The sequence below is a fragment of the Pinus tabuliformis genome, chromosome 1_1 (assembly GCF_031772625.1).
Source record: "Pinus tabuliformis cultivar Carrire ecotype Pingquan chromosome 1_1, CPIR1, whole genome shotgun sequence".
In the NCBI taxonomy this organism is placed as follows: Eukaryota; Viridiplantae; Streptophyta; class Pinopsida; order Pinales; family Pinaceae; genus Pinus; species Pinus tabuliformis.
Genome location: NC_142297.1, coordinates 286512554 through 286534464, shown reverse-complemented (window position 1 = coordinate 286534464; position 21911 = coordinate 286512554). Strand labels below are relative to the sequence as shown.

At 37.4% G+C, this 21911-nt stretch overlaps 1 protein-coding gene across 1 annotated transcript; it reads left to right on the top strand.

The window, feature by feature from the left end:
• Window positions 1-102: 102 nt before the first annotated feature.
• On the top strand, window positions 103-12468 carry LOC149212661 (BTB/POZ domain-containing protein POB1-like). Its single transcript, XM_089388776.1, has 7 exons — window positions 103-236; window positions 361-637; window positions 1362-1888; window positions 7261-7334; window positions 7828-7899; window positions 10877-10954; window positions 12352-12468. Exons 2-7 carry the CDS (start codon window positions 375-377, stop codon window positions 12466-12468), a joined length of 1131 nt encoding a protein of 376 aa, XP_089244902.1. The 5' UTR covers window positions 103-236; window positions 361-374.
• The last annotated feature ends 9443 nt before the right edge of the window (window positions 12469-21911 follow it).

Sequence of the window (21911 nt, the reverse complement as noted above, 5' to 3'; positions counted from 1 at the left end):
GCTGCATATAAACTAAATGCTAAGGCAGCTGCAGAAATTCTTCAACTTAGAAATAAAAAACATAAGGACATTTGGAATTTAGATCTACATGGGCTTCATGCAGCAGAAGCGGTGCAGGCCTTAGAATTGCGATTGGAAATGATTGAATACCATACTTCTGTCCCAGTTTAAGCTTTTCACAGATGACAAGCTGGAACTAGAGAATCGACATCTCACTTTTCATATACGTTGTTCAGGTATGTTCAATCGTACTTGCCAAAACTATTATACAATTTGGAATACGGTTTTAAATTGGTTCTTTAGATTAGGTTTCAATTTAGTCTCTGAAGAATTGTTGTGGTGCTATATTTAAAATTGCAGAGGAAGAGGCTTTCATGAATGTATTGAGGTTTATGCATCAGGGAACACTTCAACTGCCTTGTACTGCTGAGGTGTTGGATGTGTTGATTCTTGCGCTCAAGATGGATGTCACAAGATGTGTTGATTATTGCCTCAGGGAGTTGCAGTCATCAATGACAACAGACTCCGCATTGCATTATTTACAACTCCCACAAAATATGCTTACAAATCACAGAGTGCAGTCATTAAAAGAGTCTGCAGAGAAGTTTCTTGTCGAACATTTAGGTTATATTGAAAAGTAAGTTTCTTATTACAATGTTTTTTATTTTTTTTTTTTCTAAGAAGTATCATCAGGATTAGGTTATATGAAAAGTAAGTTGCCTTTGACTTTCTAATTTCTCCTGACTTCTAGATTTTGCATTTTTTATTTTATATGATTTTTAAAAACTGGGACTCTTTTCTGTTTGTAATTTTATACCTACTGTCATTTGAAGAATTAACTATTTTATTTTTCTTATTACATAACACAATTTGTTAATAGAATTAGAGAGAAGCTATAAAATTTTTGATATAGTTTATTTATAAATTTTTTGATACAGTTTATTAATATTGTTTTATAGAATAGAATAGATGATTTAATTGGTTATTTAAGTTTTTCAGAAAATATCAATTTAACTTTTGTTAAAAAGAAAGTATTTTTTGTCACTAGATTTTTTCTAGAAAAAACTTTTATGCACAAATTCCGTGCAAATAATAGTGAATTTATTATATAACTTTTAAAAAATAAATACTATAAAATAAGATTAATTTCAAATTCTTTATCCAAATTTGACAGAATTCTGAAAATTCTGAAGAGAATATATATATATATATATATATATATATATATATATATATATATATATATATATATATGAAACAAAATTTGCATTGCTGATATGACTCTCTCGTGGAAGATTTCTCATTCATCCCTGATGTACTTCAAACTAATCAATCTGTTATGTCCTGATCATGATTTTCAGGCATTCTGAAGAGCTTTTGGATCTTCCTTTGGCCGGCATCGAGGTTGTGCTGTCAAGTGATGAATTGAGAGTTCAATCAGAAGATGCACTGTATGATTTTGTCATAAGTTGGGCCAGAAAACATTATCCAAGTCCTGAACAAAGGAGAGAAATCTTGGGCAGTAACCTTTGCAAACTGATACGTTTTCCAAACATGACCACTCCCAAACTGAAAGATGTTCTTTCTTGCGATGACTTGGATAATGTGTGTGCATCAAAGGTAGTGTCAGAAGCACTTCTTTTGAAGGCAGATGCACCCCACAAAATATTGAATGAAAGGGTGTACCAGCATTTCCCTGTTACAGTGGTGGAGTTTGATGACCCTATCAAGGAATGCATGGTGTTTTGGTACATAACCAAAGATTCCTGTTCTCGGTTCTCTCCTGATGATGAGCGGCTGTATTCTCTACCTTTCTTGTTCTGTGGTGCAAATACAATCTGCAAAACTGTAGGAGATAGCGTTCTGATAATGTCTCAGAATCTCAATTGTATCTGAGACCAATGCATTACAAGAAATACTTAAAATGTTTAATTGAAATCATTCCATAATTTACTGAAAATTTATGCGCTGTCCTTCAGACTAGTGCATGGTTACTTGCAGTTTGTACAAGTTGTCATTTTTTCAACAACACAAGATAAATTTCATTCATTTATGGGTTTCTGTTGGTGATATGCCATGCCGGAGTTCGCAGCTGGATGATGTATGTGATGGTTAACCCATTTGGGAATTAGGTTTCTGCATATCTTTATGGGTAAACTATCTTTTTAATTTATTCTTTTCATCATATATATATATGACTCACATGAAAATTAAATGGCATCTACTTGGCTTGGTAGTTACAAGTGAGAGCCTTCCAGTCCTCTTGTAATTCTGCATGCATGAGGTCTCATTGTATTACTATTTACCATGTTTGTTCTGTTGTATCAGTTTATTTAGTGGGACGTATCTCCTTTTTTTCATGTTGAGCTTCACGCTGTAACTAATTTCATACATAATAGGATAGCCACAGTGAAGTTTAGTATTGTTATCCACATGGACATTAACTAAGGGAAAAAAGGCTGACCATACTTATTGAAAAACAGAATAATACATAATATCAAGTCTTTCTCATCATCTCTTCTCTATTTCAGTGAAAGTAATATGTGAAAACCCATCAATCTCTGATGTAAGTTTCATGTCTGTTAAGAAAGTCACATGATGGTTGTTTTGTAGTTTTTCTCTATGTTAGGACAGCTTGATCATTTTCATGAGAAATGCAAGGGTGTCACTCTTCTTAGACACTGGTACCACTATCCAATTAGGAGAACTTTAGAGGTTGTAGACAATTATACGAGAGACTGTGTACAATTGGATGATCTTTGGGCGCTCAATTACTTCTTAACCAAAATTGGCAGTGAAGGTCAAGTGAACTCAAAAGTTATTTTGTTTTCTCTATTCTAAAATTTGAAACTGAATTCAAAACCTTCACTATTTTCCTGACACATTTGTTCTTCTGGGTACTGTTTTGTATGGAGGGTTCTTGCTTGAATCACGGTTCATTCATCAGACAGCACCAGTAGGCTATGATATCCTCATGGTTGTGGCTTTATGGTCCTCAGATCTTTCTATTCTTTTTCCTCATGGCTAAGATCTTGTTTTTAGATATAGAGGTCCATTTTTATAGGAGATTGCTTTTGCACTCCCGCACGGCAGAACTGCATTGGGCTTGAACTTTTCTAAAAAATTAAGTTGTATTTAAAGGAATATGGTCTCCAAAAAGCATAGAACTCCAAACATCAAATCTCTTTGCTCCTTGTAGACTTGAACCAACATCTCTTCTAGAGAAATTCAACAATTCTAATTTAATAATCCTATCGGCCTCTCTTTGTACCTTTTGGGACAATTGCTAGTTTTATTCTTTTACAACACTCGCCCTGCCTCGTGAGTTAATTTTGTATATATAATTTGATCATATGGCAAGGCAACATTCATACGACTTAATTTAAAATTAATAAGTTCTTTAATTAGCCGTTGATCTTGCTGGACGTCAGTTGAGGCAGTCGATTTCCTTTTCCTCGTCGTGGGTACATCGATGTGTTATGCGTAATTATTATTAGTGTTTTTTTAATTAATTTTTTGATATAATATTTTTAAATCACATAAAAATATCGAATTAATATTAATCATTAATAAAAAATCATTTTTATTTTTATTTTAAAAATATATTTTAATAAAAATTATGAAAATTTTAATTTTTTAATAAAAAATAATTTTAAGGTATGGGGTATATTTTAAAACTGTTTTGTTTAGTTATGAATTAATTTTGGTCAGATTTAAGGAAATAGGTTAACGGCAAAAAAACTAGAGGCATATGCCCGCTTAGGTATCACCAACAACTTATTCACGGTGGCCTAATTTTCCTTAAATAAGGGTGATGAATTAACCTCCATTCATAATTAGCAGCCAAAAATATCTCACTAATAATTTGACAAATAAATTCATAGACTTTCCCACCTTATTAAAAAACACAAATAAAAAATATATATATATACTTTTCTTATTTTCAAAAATATATTTTAATGAAAATGATGAGAACTTCGGTTTTAATAAAAATCAAAGCCGAAGGGAAAGTTCCCACGGGTCTCATAAAATATCTTCCCAGCCCCGTGACTCTACAGAGGATTGGGTCTTACCTTTACGACACATACATTACCGGCATCATCAACCATGTATTTCCATCTCTTTCCACGACGTCTTCCCATGGACACCTCCATAACAAATTAATTGCCAAAGAGAAAACAGTCGAACTCGTTCAACATACTAGCCACTGTCTACATCGACAAAACCGTCGAACTCGTTCAACATACTAGCCACTGTCTACATCGACAAAACCGCCAGACAATTACAAAACCATTTGCGTTTTCGATTATTGCCATAGTAACATGCTTTAACGTGACTTTCAGATACTGAGACTGTGAGACGGCATGTAATTCGTGAATTGATTTGACACAAAGTAGTAGTCTGTTGGTAGAAACTTTGTAGTGGTTACGTTTCTTTGAAGTGGTTAGGTTTCTTTGAGTAACTTTCTTATGCTGATATACCAGAATAGAGAATGTGATTTCCACAGCCGATCCACGGGGGAAACCAAACTAATTCCTTGAAGCCGATGTAAGAAAACATCTTGAGTATGTAACGTTGTTCACCAGCTAAATTGCCACACAAAGTACAAACTGTCAGTTATAGTACAGGTTGGAAATGGCTGAAGAATGAAGGCATTTAATATGTAACGGGAATTGGGAAAATGTATCGGTTTTCCTTTCACAGTATAAAGGGATGAGATGGAAACATAAAACTTAATCCACTTTGATTTAGCCATTTTGATATATGTTTTGATTGAATAGAACCTGCAATCATCAACATACACTCAACCTAACATTTTTTCAGAACAGTTCATATTTTATAACATTTACGAAATTTATTGAAAAATTATCCTAAACTAAATATTATATGTAAATTATAATTTACACGTAATTTTTAATATGAATTGGAGTGGATATGTATTCTCCCAATGACTAAGTAATTTGGAATTTGGGTCACTATACAAAAGAGATCGTTTGAAACTAATAATTTTAAGAGAAAACACTTTGTTTTATAAATTAATTAAAATAGTTTTTATCTTTTATTATTATTTCAAAAGGAATAATATTAAAAAAAAAGGTGTAAAAGGAAAATAAAACATGCGAGAATCATAATATGCCAAACTTCAAATTTTATTTAACTTTTTTCCTTTTTGAAAACTAAACCAGTTTTCCCCTTAATTTTAAAAATATTTTTGGCTTTTCTCACCACCTTTTTAATTTTTACTCATCTCAGTTTCCCATGAACTTAAAGATTAATAGTTATTTTACTCATCTCAATTTCCCATGAACTTAAAGATTAATAGTTATTTTCACAGGGACCTGTAACGATGGGGAACTTAAAGATTAATAGTTATTTTCACCAAGATCTTTAACGATGAGGAAGCAAGATGGAAATTATTTCGACAAAGGGATTCTAGTTGCACTCAAGTTGAAGTAAAATTCTATAAGTAAATGTTGATCCTAGATTTTCATAATAAACAAGGAGGGCTGCAAGGTAGCAAGTCCCTGCCCTATAAGTAAATGTTGATCCTAGATTTTCATAATAAACAAGGAGGGCTGTAAGGTGGCAATTCCCTGCCCTATAAGTAAATGTTGATCCTGGATTTTCATAATAAACAAGGAGGGCTGCAAGGTAGCAAGTCCCTGCCTTGAGCAGGTTGATTGGGTGAAGTGTGTGAAGGTTGACTAGGTGAAGCGTGTGAACTTTGACAACCGATATTCTATTCCGTTAACCTTTTCTTTGCTCAGTCGAATAAGGGGTCACTATAAATGTATAGATTCTGCTACAAAGATGACCATCATTGCTATGCTAGCCACAGAAAAAAAAAAAAACAAGTTGCGGGAAGCTCCATGAACCATATCTCCATGCTAGATTCAATGCATTATACATGCAAATACAACATGTTTGTAATCATGGCATCGATTATCGTAATGATTAATTGAATGAAGTCAACTTCATTACATTTAAGTAGCATCGATCATAGTCATGGTCCTAACCCATAGGACCTACCTAATCGCTGCTAACGAGTCACTATTTTGGTATAGGGGCCTAAAGAGACTATCTACAAATTACCAAGGTAGCTTATTTAGAAGAAGAAAAAGAATGTATGGGCTTGATTGAAGGCTTGTAACTGGCTCTTTCCACCGGCCAAGCAGTAAGGAATGAACCTTCTTGCCAAGGTAAGGTTTTTTCACTTGCTTTCATGCTGGTCAGGCTCGCTTCTAATTATGTTCTGAAGAAATATTTCCCTACTTTTCAGCATGCATGCAATTAAGGGGAAGATATTCATAAACCAACCTCCCAGAACTAGAACTATTTGTCACTAACCAACCCTTACTTCGAGGCTTGATAGTGACAAAAAGCGAGGAAAGAAGTTGTTACATTGAGTTACAAAGAGCGACAAAAAGCATATACAAAGAGTGACAATGGAAAATAGTTACAAATAGTGACAAAAGGGTGATGCTGGGAAAGAAGCTCAGACATAGGACAGGAAGTGTAACGTCCTCGGATGTGTGACGCGTTTGGGCGCTGGGCGGACTGGGCACGCGCGCGGGTAGGCGAGGAGTTGGTGCGCACGACGGTTGTGCGACGGTAGTGCAACCCATTATGCGACGATACTTGCGACGAAGACATGCGATAATAGAAATGCGATGGAGTATTCATACCCTTTGAGCATGGAGCGATGCACTTGGAGGCCGACGATGATGGAGGGTGGGCTGACTCAAGTGTTGGGCGCTTGAACGATGGTCAAGGGGTGTGCACACGAAGGTTGGGTGGTCGGCTGGGCAAGCCCCATCCACACTTGCGATGGATATATATATGTGATACGCTTGAGCATTTGGAGCATCATCACATTCGATCATAGTAACTTCGCACAAGGGAGTAGTGCGCGGGTTCTAGTGCACAATAGGGGAAGGAGAAGGCACAGTTCTCATGCGCCCATCCTTGGGCTAGTCGCACGGTAGAAGAAGTCGCACTTGGTGTTGGGCGAAGGTGCGGGCGAAGGTGCGCCCGGTGATCGGGTGAGGCATGCACGGTGAACGTGTGGCACCCGTTTGTGCTAAGTCTTGGCGTGGGTGTCTTGGTGGCTCGGGTGAGCACCCGCCCATCGTGCAAGTGTGCACGAAGGTGAACGAAGGTTGGAACCGGATGTCGTAGAGTTGGGCAGGCGGTACTACGTGCTGTTCACATGATTTGAGCATTTGCCAAGAGTTTGCAAGTGGGATTGTGTGTGGGCAGGTGTACACGGTTTGGGCGTTTGCGGACCAAACGAAGAGCGAACCGGTGAAGATGTGCAACCAGGTGAACGACAGGTTGGTGAGTCGTGCGGTGACCGTGTGGAGGTTCCGACGAGCTGGGCAACCGAGTTTGCTGAAGTTGGAAATTTGGCTAAGTATAAATTTGGGGTTTCCCAAGGACTTAGTCTATACTTTGTAAAAGTGGAAAAATTATACATATATTGATATTCGGGCAGACTCATATTGCAGGGAGTTGCCCCTCCCTTTATACTGTTGTGCATTTCTCTTGTTTAATGCTGTTGATAATGAATGTGTATGGGTGTTCATTGGTATAAAGGCACATTAATAATACTTGGTAACGAAAATAAAACTAAGTATGGAATGTTAAGGCGTAGTCTACAATCGTAAGTATTGGTGAAAAGAAAATGGTTGGTAGTGCCGCACCTCGCTATAAGCGGTTGAAAGACTATCATAGGTGTAGGGGCGTGACAGTTGGTATCAGAGCTCGGTTGGCGGTGGTGAGCAAGGTTGCTCGTGATGAAGTGAAAGTGGAAGCAGGTACTTGCAGGTGAAGGAAGTTGGTTTCACAGACAAGCGGAACAAGGGCCAGTTCATGGTTGCAGGGAACTTGGTGAAGCTGGTGAATAATGAAACAAGTTTAGCAGGGGTGAAGCTTAGTGCTTGGGCCAAGCTGAACGACAAGGCATGGCAGGTTTGGAAGAATGCGAAGGGAAGCTCTTGCTTACCTTATACAGGTTGAAACGGTTGAAAGAAGAGAATCCCCGATTTCAAAAGGAACTTGAAGTCTTGGAAAAGAATGTTGAAGATGAACTTCTTCAACTTGGTTGGAAAATGGAGCAAGGTGAAGTTGCAGATTGTGCTATCAAGGAAGAGGAAGTCGTGATGACTGAAGATGTTGCAGATATGACAACAATGGAGGATGAACTTGAGATTGATCAAGTTGGACCCGGATCGTGCAGTTTGCAGACATGTATGGATGAGGAGACTCACATGGAGGAGCCTCATGATGATGAAGTAAGTATTGATACTTGTGTTTCACTTGAGCATTTGGTAGATGGACCTTATGCAGGGAAGGGCAAAGTCAGTTTGCCAATGCTAGGGAGGATCTTACCATGGATGACTATGATGGAACCTTTTATGGAGAAGCAAAGATTATTGATTGTTGTAGGACTTGTTGGGGTTGTTTGTGACCTTATGGCAGAAGGTGCAAAGGCCCATGACAAGGGAGGGATATGATGATCATTGCGGAGGATTGGGTCATGCTCTAGCCACATGGAGAATTGGCTAAGTGCCTGGCATGACACATGAACAGGTTGAAGGGCACACACTTGAGTTGCTTGGGTGGACTTCTCATGACCGAGACCAAGAGATAGTCTTGGTGGAACCTTCAGTGGAGGAGCTATGATGGAGAGACTCATGTGATGATGATATGGTTAGGTGACAGATTTCACTAGACCGAAGATTGAAGACTTGGATGAGGATGGTTGATTGTTGTGATGGGTCTACTTGGTTGGACTACATGGGCAGCTTAGTCATGGACATCAGGTTGGATACATGGAGGATGACAGTCTTATGCAGGGAAATTATGCGGGAGCACTTGTAGAGGTGTCACTTATGGGCATCCAATGAGGAGTGCCAAGGCAGGGATGTTGTGCAAATGGATTTTCTAGTGTGACATGGAGACTTATTACTTATGAGCCGATGGAGAGGTTGTGCACTCTTGTACAACAAGGCTATGGACTTGGATGGAGTTGTGAGCAGACTATGGAGCATTCCTACTACATGGAGAGCTGAGGCATCTTGCAGAGACCTTTGGGCCAAGACTTGTATGCTTGCTAGGATGTTGGTTGGGGATGACTTATGGAGCTCATGATGACATGAGATTGTTGTGATTTTTGGGGACTTCATATATGGTGGACTTGGGGACACTTTGGAGCAATGGAGTTATAATGATGATGATGCCTTGGTGGCAACACTTGGGCATGGGTTGAGCTGAGACTCAACTACTCTTGACACATGGGAGCTGATTGATCTATGATCATGGGAAGCGCATGGATAGATGAGACAGGCGCATACTTGTTTCTATGGCAGACTTGAGGGATGGTACATTGCAGATATGATGGAGGTTGCTTCATGGACCTGGACATGGCACACCGAGAGTTGAAGATTGATGAGATGATCTCTTCATATGGAGGAGATACACATATGGATGATGTTGGGATAGATGTGGCTGATTTCATGTAGCACATTGACACTAAACATCATGGATAGCATGTTGCAGATGAGATGAGGGCTACTTCATGGACCTGAGCATGGCTTATACTTATATGGAGATGGATTCTTGATCGAGTTGAGGATATGACGAGATGTTATGAGAAACGACTGATGGTGGCATGAGGATGTGCATTCCCATGGTTTGGGTGTGACAGTTGGATTAGCTACCCAACTAGTTCAGGCATGGGGGAGCTCAGTGTACAAATTGATGTTTCTATTGGGATGAGATGTTGGCACATGATAGAGATGTGTTAGCACTTGTTGGAGTATCATGGCAGAGGTTCACATGATGACACATGATGGGGTCGACACGAGATGTTGCAGTGGAGGTTGTGGCAGAGTGGTCGATGATCATGGATTGAGATGATATTTGATGTATGACATACCGATGAGGTGTATACCTTGGTATGGTGAGCTTGGTGACAGATGGTTGCTGAGGCGAGACATGATGGAGATGGAGTTCTACATATGTTGCAGGGATGTTTGCAGTATGTGGAGGAGTTGACATCATGGATATTGATGATCTTGGTGGATGGCTACCAGGATGATATGTTGTCGAGGACGACAACGATTTCAGGTGGAGGAGGATGTAACGTCCTCGGATGTGCGACGTGTTTGGGCGCCGGGCGGACCGGGCACATGCGCGGCTAGGCGACGAGTTGGTGCGCACAACGGTAGTGCAACCCGGTTATGCGATGATACTTGCGACGAAGACATGTGATAATAGAAATGCGATGGAGTATTCATACCCTTTGAGCGTGGAGTGATGCACTTGGAGGCTGACAACGATGGAGGGCGGGTTGACTCAAGTGTTGGGCGCTTGAACGATGGTCAAGGGGTGTGCACACGAAGGTTGAGCGGCGGCTGGGCAAGCCCCACCCACACTTGCGATGGATATATATATGTGATACGATTGAGCATTTGGAGCATCATCACATTCGATCATAGAAACTTCGCACAAGGGATTAGTGCATAGGTTCTAGTGCGCAATAGGGGAAGGAGAAGGTGCAGTTATCATGCGCCCATCCTTGGGCTAGTCGCACGGTAGAAGAAGTTGCACTTGTTGTTGGGCGAAGGTGCGGGCAAAGGTGCACTCGGTGATCGGGTGAGGCGTTCACGGTGAACGTGTGGCGCCCGTTTGTGCTAAATCTTGGCGTGGGTGTCTTGGTGGCTAGGGTGAGTGCCCGCCCATCGTGCAAGTGTGCACGAAGGTGAATGAAGGTTGGAACTGGATGTCATAGAGTTGGGCAGGCGGTACTACGTGCTGTTCACACGATTTGGGCATTTTCCAAGAGTTGGCAAGTGGGATTGCATGTGGGCAGGTGTACACGGTTCGGGCGTTTGCGGACCAAACGAAGAGCGAACCGGCGAAGACGTGCAACCAGGCGAACGACGGGTCGGTAAGTTGTGCGACGACCGTGCGGAGGTGCTGACGAGCTGGGCAACCGAGTTTGCCGAAGTTGGAAATTTGGCTAAGTATAAATTTGGGGTTTCCCAAGGACTTAATCTGTACTTTGTAAAAGTGGAAAAATTATACATATATTGATATTCGGGCAGACTCATATTGTAGGGAGTTGCCCCTCCCTTTATACTCTTATGTATTTCTCTTTTTTAATGCTGTTGATAATGAATGTGTATGGGTGTTCATTGGTATAAAGGCACATTAATAATACTTGGTAACGAAAATAAAACTAAGTATGGAATGTTAAGGCGTAGTCTACAATCGTAAGTATTGGTGAAAAGAAAACGGTTGGTAGTGCCACACCTCGCTATAAGCGGTTGAAAGACTACCGCAGGTGTAGGGGCATGACAAGAAGGTTTGTAGTGTAGGAACACCTCGCGCACGCCAGTTTAATAAGAAATCGGTCTCTCTCGTTAGGATCCAAGCTTGCATCTCGACTATTTGCGTTAGCAATGGGTTTACATGCGGAATCAATGCTTCCCATCGTCTACAGTCATGTTGAATGTCTATATGCCATTTCATTTATTCCATCCATGAATGACGGATGGCAGAGCATGCAACTAATCTCCGGTATGTAGCTTTTGCTCTGTACGATTAGGTGGGGCACTTATTTATGATTCTATCCATCCACGAGCATATACTATCAGTAGTACTAGTTGATAAGATGCTACTGAATGAACAACATCTACTTCTGGATCTGTTGTCTCCATAGCCCTTGCTTTTGTTTCTGTTGCACTTACCCTAGTTTCTTCAAGATCTCGATCTCATCCTAGAACTAACACTACTACTAGCTTTGTTACCTTTTCTCTTGGCTCCATCTTTGCTTCTCCTGCTTGTTAAAATAAGATAATTACTCCCCCATGAGGAGTTGGTGAAACTTAAAGAGTTAGTTAACTGAGTGTTGAGGGTTGATTGTTTGAGTGTTGAGTCAAGTCGAGTTAAGTGATAAATGAGTTTTAGTGTGTGGTTGCATGTCAAGATATTTTAGGCAAGTCATTAGTTGGAAAAGGATAAATACCCTTCAGGGGGTTCATTACAAGCATCAAGTTTTGTGTGATCAATAGAAGAGTTGCAATTCGTGTGTTTTGGGTGAATTGTGTGTTTAACTTCTTTACGTTTCCAACAAATGGTATCAGAACTAAGGAAGAATCACAAAATCCATGGTGTCTGCAAAGTCAGTGAGAGGGCCAACAAAAGAAGGTTGACGATTTAAAAAAAAAAATTACGTTGCAAATATGTCAAGCTGTCAACAGGCACACAAATTTCACACCTTGTTAGTATAAAAAACCGCGCAATTTACGTGTGCCTTCAAATATGAAAATATTCTGTGTGCAGTTTTATCCTGGTCCGAAGCGTGCAACGCATATCCCGCTGTTTATGAAAGCCATTTTCAAACTCCCGAGAGCCGTGTTATTAATTCAAACTTCAAACGTGGGTCCCGCTGTTTATTGAAGGCGTTGCGTATCCTTACTTTCATAAGTGATTCAGAAGCACGTTGGCACTTTTTATTAATGGTTGTGTTAAAGTGTTTGACAAGTTACTATTGTGATATGAAATTTTATTGATTTATAAATTTTTATATATAAAATTTTGTTATAAAAGTTTTATATATATATAAAAAAAATTATAAAAAAAAAATTATATATAATTTTTTTGATGAAAAAAAGGGGAGATAACCAAGGTTTATAAGGAATTTTTTGGGGAGCTTTGCAAGTTTATAGAAAAATTATAGGTTTTGAAGAATGATGACTTTCTCAAATTTCCATCCCCGGTTCCCACAGTTTACAGGGAAATAATATGATGTGTGGATCATTAAGATGACGACTATTTTGCAAGATCATGATGTTTGGTATTATGTCCGGTTTGGTTTTCAAGACCTAAAAATGAAGTAGAAGAACAAGTTCTCATTAATACATAGAGGGAACAATGGAAGAAAGACAAGAAGAAGAATGCACAAGCGTTGCATCTTTTCCTGCAGGGAGTGGACTGAGCAGTGTTCTAGAAGATTATGATCATGCCTTCAACAAAATTAGCATGGAATACTTTGGCAACAAACTATACAGGTATGGCCAATGTCAATATTGTTAAGTTGCAGAATACTAGGAGAGATTTTTAAATTCTGCAGATGAAGGAGACAGAGGACATCAATTCTTTCATGAATCGGGTTATAACTATCGTAAATCAATTAAAAATCTAAGGTGATAAAGTTAAAGATCAAAGAGTGGTTGAGAAGGTCCTCAGATCTTTGTCTACCAAATTTGATGTTGTCGTAGCAACCATAGAAGAAGCTAAGGATTTGACACCATTGACAGTCGATGAGTTGATGGGCTCACTTCTATCACATGAGGCAAGGATAGACATAAATAATTATTCCACTTTAGAGATCGCTTTCAAAAGTCAGGTTTCTATTTCAAGAGACAGAGGTCGAGGCAGAAGTAAAACGAGAGGTAGAGGACAAAGCGGAAGATATAGTGGCAAGAGAGATGGTCGAGAAGAGCATGAACACGAAAAGTAGGAGTAGCTACAAAAGCTTAAAAAATAATCAAAGAGTTGACAAATCAAAGATGAGATGTTATTATTGTAATAAATTTGGTCACTATGCTCGTGATTGCAAGAAGAAGATAACTGACCAAGGGAACCAGAGAGCTAATGTCACTATAGAAAGTACTAACTCTATGTTCCTAGCTTTCCATACCATGCATGAACCTTCTGTTAGTGTGTTTCTATTATATAGTGGTTGCAGCAACCACATGACTAGCAACAAGAATTTGGTTGCAAATTTCGATCAATCTGTGAAAACGAAGGTAAATGTGGGCACTGACAAGACTTTGGAAGTAGATGGAAAAGGAGTGGTCAACATTCTGACCAAGTAGGGGTAGCTGAAGACAATCTCAGAGGTATATTATGTTCCCATTCTCAAACATAATTTGTTAAGTGTTGGTCAATTGACATAGAAAGGATAAAGAGTTATCTTTCAAGGTCAAGAATATGTTATATATGACAAGCCCTCAAGCAAGTAGCTTATAGCAAAGGTGCAGATGTCGAGGAACAAACTTTTTCCTCTAATTATGAATTACAGTGCTTAGGTGAGTTATTTTACATTCCCATGTTCTGATTATTATTGGTTATGGAACTTTTGATTTGGACACTTGCAATTTTTTGGTTTAAAATTGTTGTAGTAGAAACAGATGGTCAGAGGATTACCTCCCATCAAAGAACCTGCTAGTACTTGTGAGTGTTGCATATTGGGAAAGAAAAACCATGAAGGTTTTCCAAAGGGAGTTACATAAAGAGAAAATCAACCTCTTGAGCTAGTGCATACTAACTTGTGTGGACCTATGAGGACACAGTCGATTGGTGGAAGTTATTACTTCCTCACTTTCATTGATGACTACAACAGAAAGACTTGGGTTTACTTCTTGAAGAAGAAGTCTGAAACTTTTGCAAAGTTCAAAGAATTAAAATCCTTAGCAGAGAACCAAAGTGATCGACAGATCAAGGTATTGAGGTTAGATCATGGTGGAGAATATGATTCAAAGGCATTCCATGATTACTACAAACAACATGGAATAAGAAGACAATTTGCAACCAGGTACACACCGCAATAGAATGGTGTAGTAGAGAGAAAGAACGTGAAAATTATGAACATAGTAAGAAGCATATTGAAAAGCAGAAACGTGTCTAATTAGTATTGGGCAGAAGAAGTTGCATGTGCTATTTATGTGATCACGAGATCTCCTACAAAGAGTGTGATGAACAAAGTACCAGAAAAAGCATGGTCAGGTGTGTATTGCAATGTATCTCATCTCATAGTATTTGGATGTGTAGCTTATGCATATGTGCCTGAGGAGCGAAGAGGCAAATTGGATGATAAAAGTGAAAAATGCATATTCACTGGTTATAGTGAGCAGTCAAAAGCTTACAAATTGTATAATCCTGTCACAAATAAGACCATAATTAGCAGAGATGTTGTGTTCAAATAACAAGGAATGGAACTATAGACACAATAGTTGATGCACAAGTGCAACTGACGGAAGAAGATGATGTAGTAGAAAAGGAACAACAAGAATCACAGGTGAAGAAACCAAATAGAGAAACAACAAAAAGGACTCCAATATTTTTAGAGAGGCACAAAGATATAGAGGCACAGAGATACGTTAGAGACAAAGATGGATACGTTAAAAAATAAGATGGGTGAATAGAGGGGAACAATGGGAAAAAGCAACATGGTTCTGATTCACCAAGATCAAAAAGTATATGCACTAAGATCAAAACGCGTATGCACTAAGCTTGCAAGGTGAAGAGCATGCACTAAGCCTGCAAGGTGAAGAAAAAGATGGAAAGCTAGGTGAATGGCTTTAGTTAAGCCCAGCTGTAGACACCACCACACCAGTCAAGCCCAGTTGTAGACACCACCGCACCAGTGCATGCACACAACCATGTAGTGTTCCATGTGTACTGACCATAGACAATGTTTTACGAACTATAGTACGAACCAAATATTATGAAAAAAAAAACTAACATTTAATGTTTTTTAACTAATGCTAGCATTAGTTTTGGTTTTGAAAATACAAATTCCAAACACTTACCAATTCCACAAATTATATGAAAAAGATAGCCAATCTAGCCTTTTTGCCTCGAAAAAAGATCAAATAAGATCATCAAACTATTTGATTGTTCTATCAAATTATTGTATCAATGTGATTCAAACAACTGTATTTTATGAATACAAATACAAAAATTTATCTTAAAATAAACACTAACTAATATTAAAATCTAAAACCGATTACTATAGTACCATTACGTCGGCACTAAAAATGATGAAATCTAAATTCTAAGCATTAGACTCTGCGTGAAGTGGTGAGCTAGGACGATCTTTTGACAACTACGGTAACATACCTTTTAGCCGAGTGATAGGATATTATGTAGTCAGATTCTTAATATTTTCAAATGTGAAATAATCAAAAGGTTTATATAATCTAATAAATGGATGGATTTACCATTAGATATGATATGCATCAGATTTTTAAAATATTTCAAAACCCATAATCGAGTTACAATAATATATACTAGAAAAGCATACTACTACACTGTAAATGCGATATATCTAAAGCATATTGCTCCATTATAATGCTATCCTATTTCGATTAGTGAATTAAAAATTGGGATCAATGGATCAGCCTTTCTATCTGGCTCAGAAATCGACAACGATATTTGGATCGTATATTGAAAATTTGGGAAATACCCTATAATCTGATGCTTTGACTTGTGTGACACCTCTCCTAATAGTTAGATTTCCAAATATTCTACAAATCTGCAATGGACATCTGTTTACAGCCTTTTGATAGTGAAAAAACATTAAATGCTAGATAAACAATAAGTGGTGATTTTGACAGAGCTACATAGATATTCATATCATCTCATGACTAATAAGTAGATATTCACATCGTCCTAGGAATAAATTACAATATTGGTCTAACTGAATAATATTTATATTTATGTTGATATACACACGTCATTATTGGAATTAGGCATTTTAATTATTTTGTTAATTATTTTTTGTTACTCCATTAATGGGGGGCGGAAAGCTTATTTTGGTCTTGAAAATAATTGTAAAACAGCGAACCTCGTAATGTGGGATAAAAATAAGTTCCTCTTTGAAACTTTAGTCACTCCTGTTATCTTATATGGCTGTGAGCTTTGGGGTTGCAGCATATCTAGAGAATCATGGAGAAAGATTGAGCGAATCCAGAAGCATTTTATAACTTATAACCTGAAAATTAAAAGTAATACACCCTATCCTATTCTCCTTATAGAAGCAGGTCTTTCCCGTCTTGAGAGCCTAGCTATGATTAAGTTTCTGTTGTACAAGCACAAACTCAATAACATAGACAATCATAGACTTCCTAAGCTAGCTTTAAATTCCAGCCAAAACCACCTAAGGCTCAATCGGGGGTGGCATAAAGACACAAGGGCCTAGTTAAACTATTGGGAGATCAACGAGAATGATGCATTGCAAAACATTAATAACATTAAAGATATTGTTACTTCTAAGTTCAAAGAAAAAATGTGGTGTGAGAAAGATTTAGCAGCTAAAATAAAATTAAGTTATTATAAGAAGGTCATCAACCCCACCCTAGAAGATCAAAAGTATCTCTCTATTTTAACTAGCTCAAAGAAGAAAATTAATATAGCAAAGATTAGAACGAATTCTCATGAGCTCCATAGTGAAATAGGTCATTGGGTAGTTCCTAAAACACCATGGATGGAAAGGATCTGCCATATATGTGAGAATAGGAACATCGAGGATGAAAACCACTTCCTCTTAGAGTGCCCCGCGTACAACCACATTAGATCTCAGTTTCACAATCTTTGTTACAATACTGACCTTCCTAGCCTTTTACAATGTCAAAATTATAGTGAGCTCGGGAGGCTTCTCTCCAAGCTTTTTGGGCATAGGAATAAAATCTTAAATCAAAATAAATAATTTGTTTCTTTAGGTCCGATAGACCAATGTTTGGTCTCAGCGGACGTTAACCATCATCATCATCATCATCATCAATAAATAAAATTTAAAATGATATCTGAATCAACTATTTAAACGATGGTTAAATTATTTTTTTATCAAATTATAATTAAAAATTTACTAATGCCATTATATTGACCACTTCTGAAGATTAATGAAAATTAGATTCGTGCATAACTTATTTTCAAGGCTCTTGAATTATGAAACATGGCCACATGTCCATTTCCTGATCATAATAAAATTGTGGATTTATAATTTAGTTTATAATCTAAGTTCTTCCAATATAACGTTGTTTTCTTTAGTTTGTGAAACATGGTCGCATTCAATCATTAAATGTCAAATGGTTGGAATGCATCCACTTATGGCTACATTTAATGATATAAACACTTGACGGTTTGCATTCTCCTCCCCTCGTCCAAATCGACTCCCTGAATTAAAAAATTCAAATGTGTGCTGAATGGATGGGAACATGTGTGAGTGCATTTTTATTGACGGCAGAGAATCATTTATGGATTCAAAGCGAAATCTCATATTGCATGACAGCTTCAAGCCTCGTTCATGTATCTATTGTGTTCCTAATATGTTTCAAGGACCGCGCCAGAACAACATGCCAGGTTTTTATACTCGGCAATGGTATAAATGCTTCCTATTACATTTTTTTGTGTGTGGCTTAATTGGGAATTGGGTCAGAGAATATAGGGAGCAGCAGGCGAGTTTTATATACTTTTCAATGGTATATACTTGGAAATGGTGATTGGTTACTTGAATATCTTCCCAATGGATTAAACAGATGGTATCATGGCTCTAGGAAGTGCATTCCTACTTCATGGATCAATTGGCAGCTGGTCGCGAACACTATTTTTCCTTGCACATGAAATTTCTCAGGAGATTGGGGGATTTTGGAATAGGTTTCACAGTATTAAAAGCATTTTTCTTCAATTTCTCATCATAATTGGTAGCATTACAAAGAACTGCATTGGTTGGCTATGTCAATAGGAAAAGATACAGGACATTCCTCATGGATAGAGGGATTCAGGACTAGTGGATTTATCTATATTGCAATTGTTGGAGTGTTTCCAAAAATGCATGTATGCTTTCAAAAAATAACATTATGTAAATCACTGAGGAACCAAATTAAGGTATACTAGATGCCTGGCCTTTCCTGCAAAACATTCTCCACAATTGATTGATTTTCCTTCCATGCAAGTAATTTTCAACGAACACTAGATCACACATTCATACCATGATTTAAGCCTGAAATATTCTCAAATATACTCGGCATGTTAAGCTGCTTTACATTTTCCCAACTGTTGTCTACAATTACGGAAGTAAACTGCAGTCATTTCCTTAATTTCTAGAAATCAACTGCAATAATTTCCTTAAATTACGGAATCAACTGCAGTTAATTAATTACTTGTTGGGAGCTTCTCGAGTGGTCCATTACTCCCTTTGAAGTTATCTACCATGATCTGTGGAAAACTTGACACATAGCCAATAGAAGCTTGATGGAAGCTTGGCTATATATACGTCTGTTTGGTCCCCAAGCTCACTAACTCAACCCCCTTCAGCTTCACACCATCAAGTAAGAGTGAGCAAAGCTTGGAAGTTCCAAATAAGATTTGGGAACGATCTGTTTAGTCCCTCTTTTATATTGTTTAGTTTGACAAATTATTTACGTACGCTTTGCTTACGGTTAATCAATAATTTTGCTTTTCCCCACACCTTCGTCCGAATAATTCCACGCATCACAGTTGAGAAGATAGTAACGACCTTTCCCTGTAGCATGAAGCTCTTTAAGTTTTAGTGTTTGCATCAGCTCAAAAGGAGTTTTCTCGAAAATCAATTGTCCACTCAATCAGCTGTATTGAGCTGTCAATGCTGAAATTATGGAGCGAATGCTTTCTAATTCAACCTTACGAATGATTGTTGTAAATGGGTAGGGATTAATACTCAGAACATCAGCGCCAATTTCATATGGAGGTCTAAACAGTCAAGCTTCCAGTTTAGACTGCGCATCGTTAAAAGCCGCCACTGGACGTGTTCAGATATCCAACAATTTTGAAGCAGCAACAAATTGGGGTAACTAGACTTATAGGCAATCTTGCTTTTATTTGATATCATTGTGTGAGCAAGCATCAATGGCTGGAAGTATTTCTTCTTGGGCATTAAACTTTTTTATTCTTTTAAGTGTTTTATTCTGCATTATAGAATGTTATGATTGTTATTAAGCTAACATTTGGTATCAGGGCATTTTTATCTCTGCCTTGGTGTTTATAGATATGGTTTATTTGGTTAAATGCCATATTTAGAGGATTTTCTCAATTAAGGCATTTATTTGGAAATATGTCTAATTTTTGCTCAATTTTATGCTTATAATATTTGGTTTAATTATATGCAATTTGTATAATTATTGTGCAAATTTATAACTATGCTCGTATTTAATTTGCATGAATTGATTATTTCTGCTCTAATTAAAACATGCTATTTTGGATGAGAATACGAGACCCATCGTTAAATTTTATGCATGAATTTTATAGTTTTGTTTATGCAAATTATCATTATTTTCATATCAATTTAATTTTTATGCATAAAAGAAATAATGTCTACTGATCCATATAGTTTTAATTGATTAGAGAATAGCCACAACCTCTCTAATTAAATAATATTATATATTATGATTGGTTAGGATCACATAAAGATTATTTAGACATTAAAATGTAATTAATTATACTAATTATAATAAATTTTATCCCACAAGAATTTTTATTATATTTGTATAATTAATTAGGATAAAATATTCATAACTTACCCACAAGAATTATGAATTAATAGTTTTATCATAAAGTTCAAAACTAAGATAGAATTTATATCAAATTATAATCATAATATACCTTTACAATTATGAATTAAGTGAATAATTTGATAAATTCTATTATAAAGAATAATTGAATCTGCTTCAATTGAAAATTTAGCCCACAGACAATTTTTATGTCATTAGATTCAATTTTAAGCATGGTTTACATTAGTAAAGCATGAAATTTTATTTAGACCTCAAATTTAACATAAGCATGTGATCTTTAATTTTATGCAGTTGTACCACCTGCAAATTTCTCTGAAATTCGTTGTGATATCCTTGAACTTAAGGGAGGCAACTATAAGGTCTAGAAGGAGTGGGTTCTCCTTCATTTGGGGTGGATGGACATAGACTATGATATTAGCAAAGATGAACCACTGGCACTCACTAATACCAGTACTACAATGGACATCACGCTTTATGAACGATGGGAGAGATCTAATCGCCTAAGCATGATGTTCATTAAGACTAAAATTTCAGCTGGTATTCGTGGTTTTGTTGATCAGCATGAAAAGGTCCAAGACTGTCTGAAAGCCATTGATGATCAATTTGTCACTTCAGACAAGGCACTTGCAAGAACCCTAATCATGAATTTCTCATCCCTAAGGCTCACTAAAGTGAAAGGTGTGCACGAGCACATCATGCAAATGAGGGACACTGTGGCTAAATTGAAGAAACTCGAGGTTGAAATATCAGAGTCCTTCTTGGTGCATTACATTCTGAACACTCTTCCACACCAATACAGACCCTTCAAAATCTCATACAACACACATAAGGATAAATGGTCAATTAATGAACTCATGACCATGTGTGTTCAAGAGGAAGAGAGTCTAGTGATAGAACTAGGAGAAAGTGCAATGCTGGCAACACATGGAAAGGGAAAATATCAAGCCAATTAGAAAGGGAAAGGTAAAGTACCTCCCCAAGCTGATATCAAGAAGGATTCCAAGTGTTTCTTCTATAAAAAGAAGGGACACATGAAGAAGGAATGCGCCAAATTTCAGAAATGGCTTGCGGACAAAGATAATCCAATCTTGTTTGTTTGTTATGAATCTAATATGGTTATGTAAATATTAACATCTGGTGGATTGATTCTAGATCAATAATTCACATTTCGAATTCCTTGCAGGGTTTGAAAAATCTAAGGAAGCCAGTGGGAAGTGAGCAAAGAATCTTATCAGGAAACAAGATGGGCTCACATGTGGAAGCTATAGGAACATGCTATTTAACTTTAAGTAGTGGCTTTGTTTTAGAATTAGAAAAGACCCTTTATGTTCCAAGCTTTTCTAGAAACTTGATATCAGTTTCAAGGCTTGTACCTTTTGGATATTCCTTTAACTTTTCAGAATCATCCTTCAGTTTATTTTATAAATCTGATTGTGTTGGGAATGGTATCCTGTCTAATGGTCTTTACTGCATTAATTTACAAAACAATGTCTCTTATGATTCAATGCATGTTCACACTGGCACTAAAAGATGTGTTATTAATGAAGATTCCTCTAAATTATGGCACCG

Bases quoted from the DNA above. Each gene is read 5' to 3' on its own strand.
- LOC149212661 (XM_089388776.1), top strand. From the start codon at position 375: ATGAATGTATTGAGGTTTATGCATCAGGGAACACTTCAACTGCCTTGT. The intron at 1,889-7,260 runs GTATCTGAGACC...GTGTGTGGGCAG, and splicing joins AATGTCTCAGAATCTCAATT to GTGTACACGGTTTGGGCGTT. The intron at 10,955-12,351 runs GTAAGTTGTGCG...TTCTGTGTGCAG, and splicing joins ACCAGGCGAACGACGGGTCG to TTTTATCCTGGTCCGAAGCG.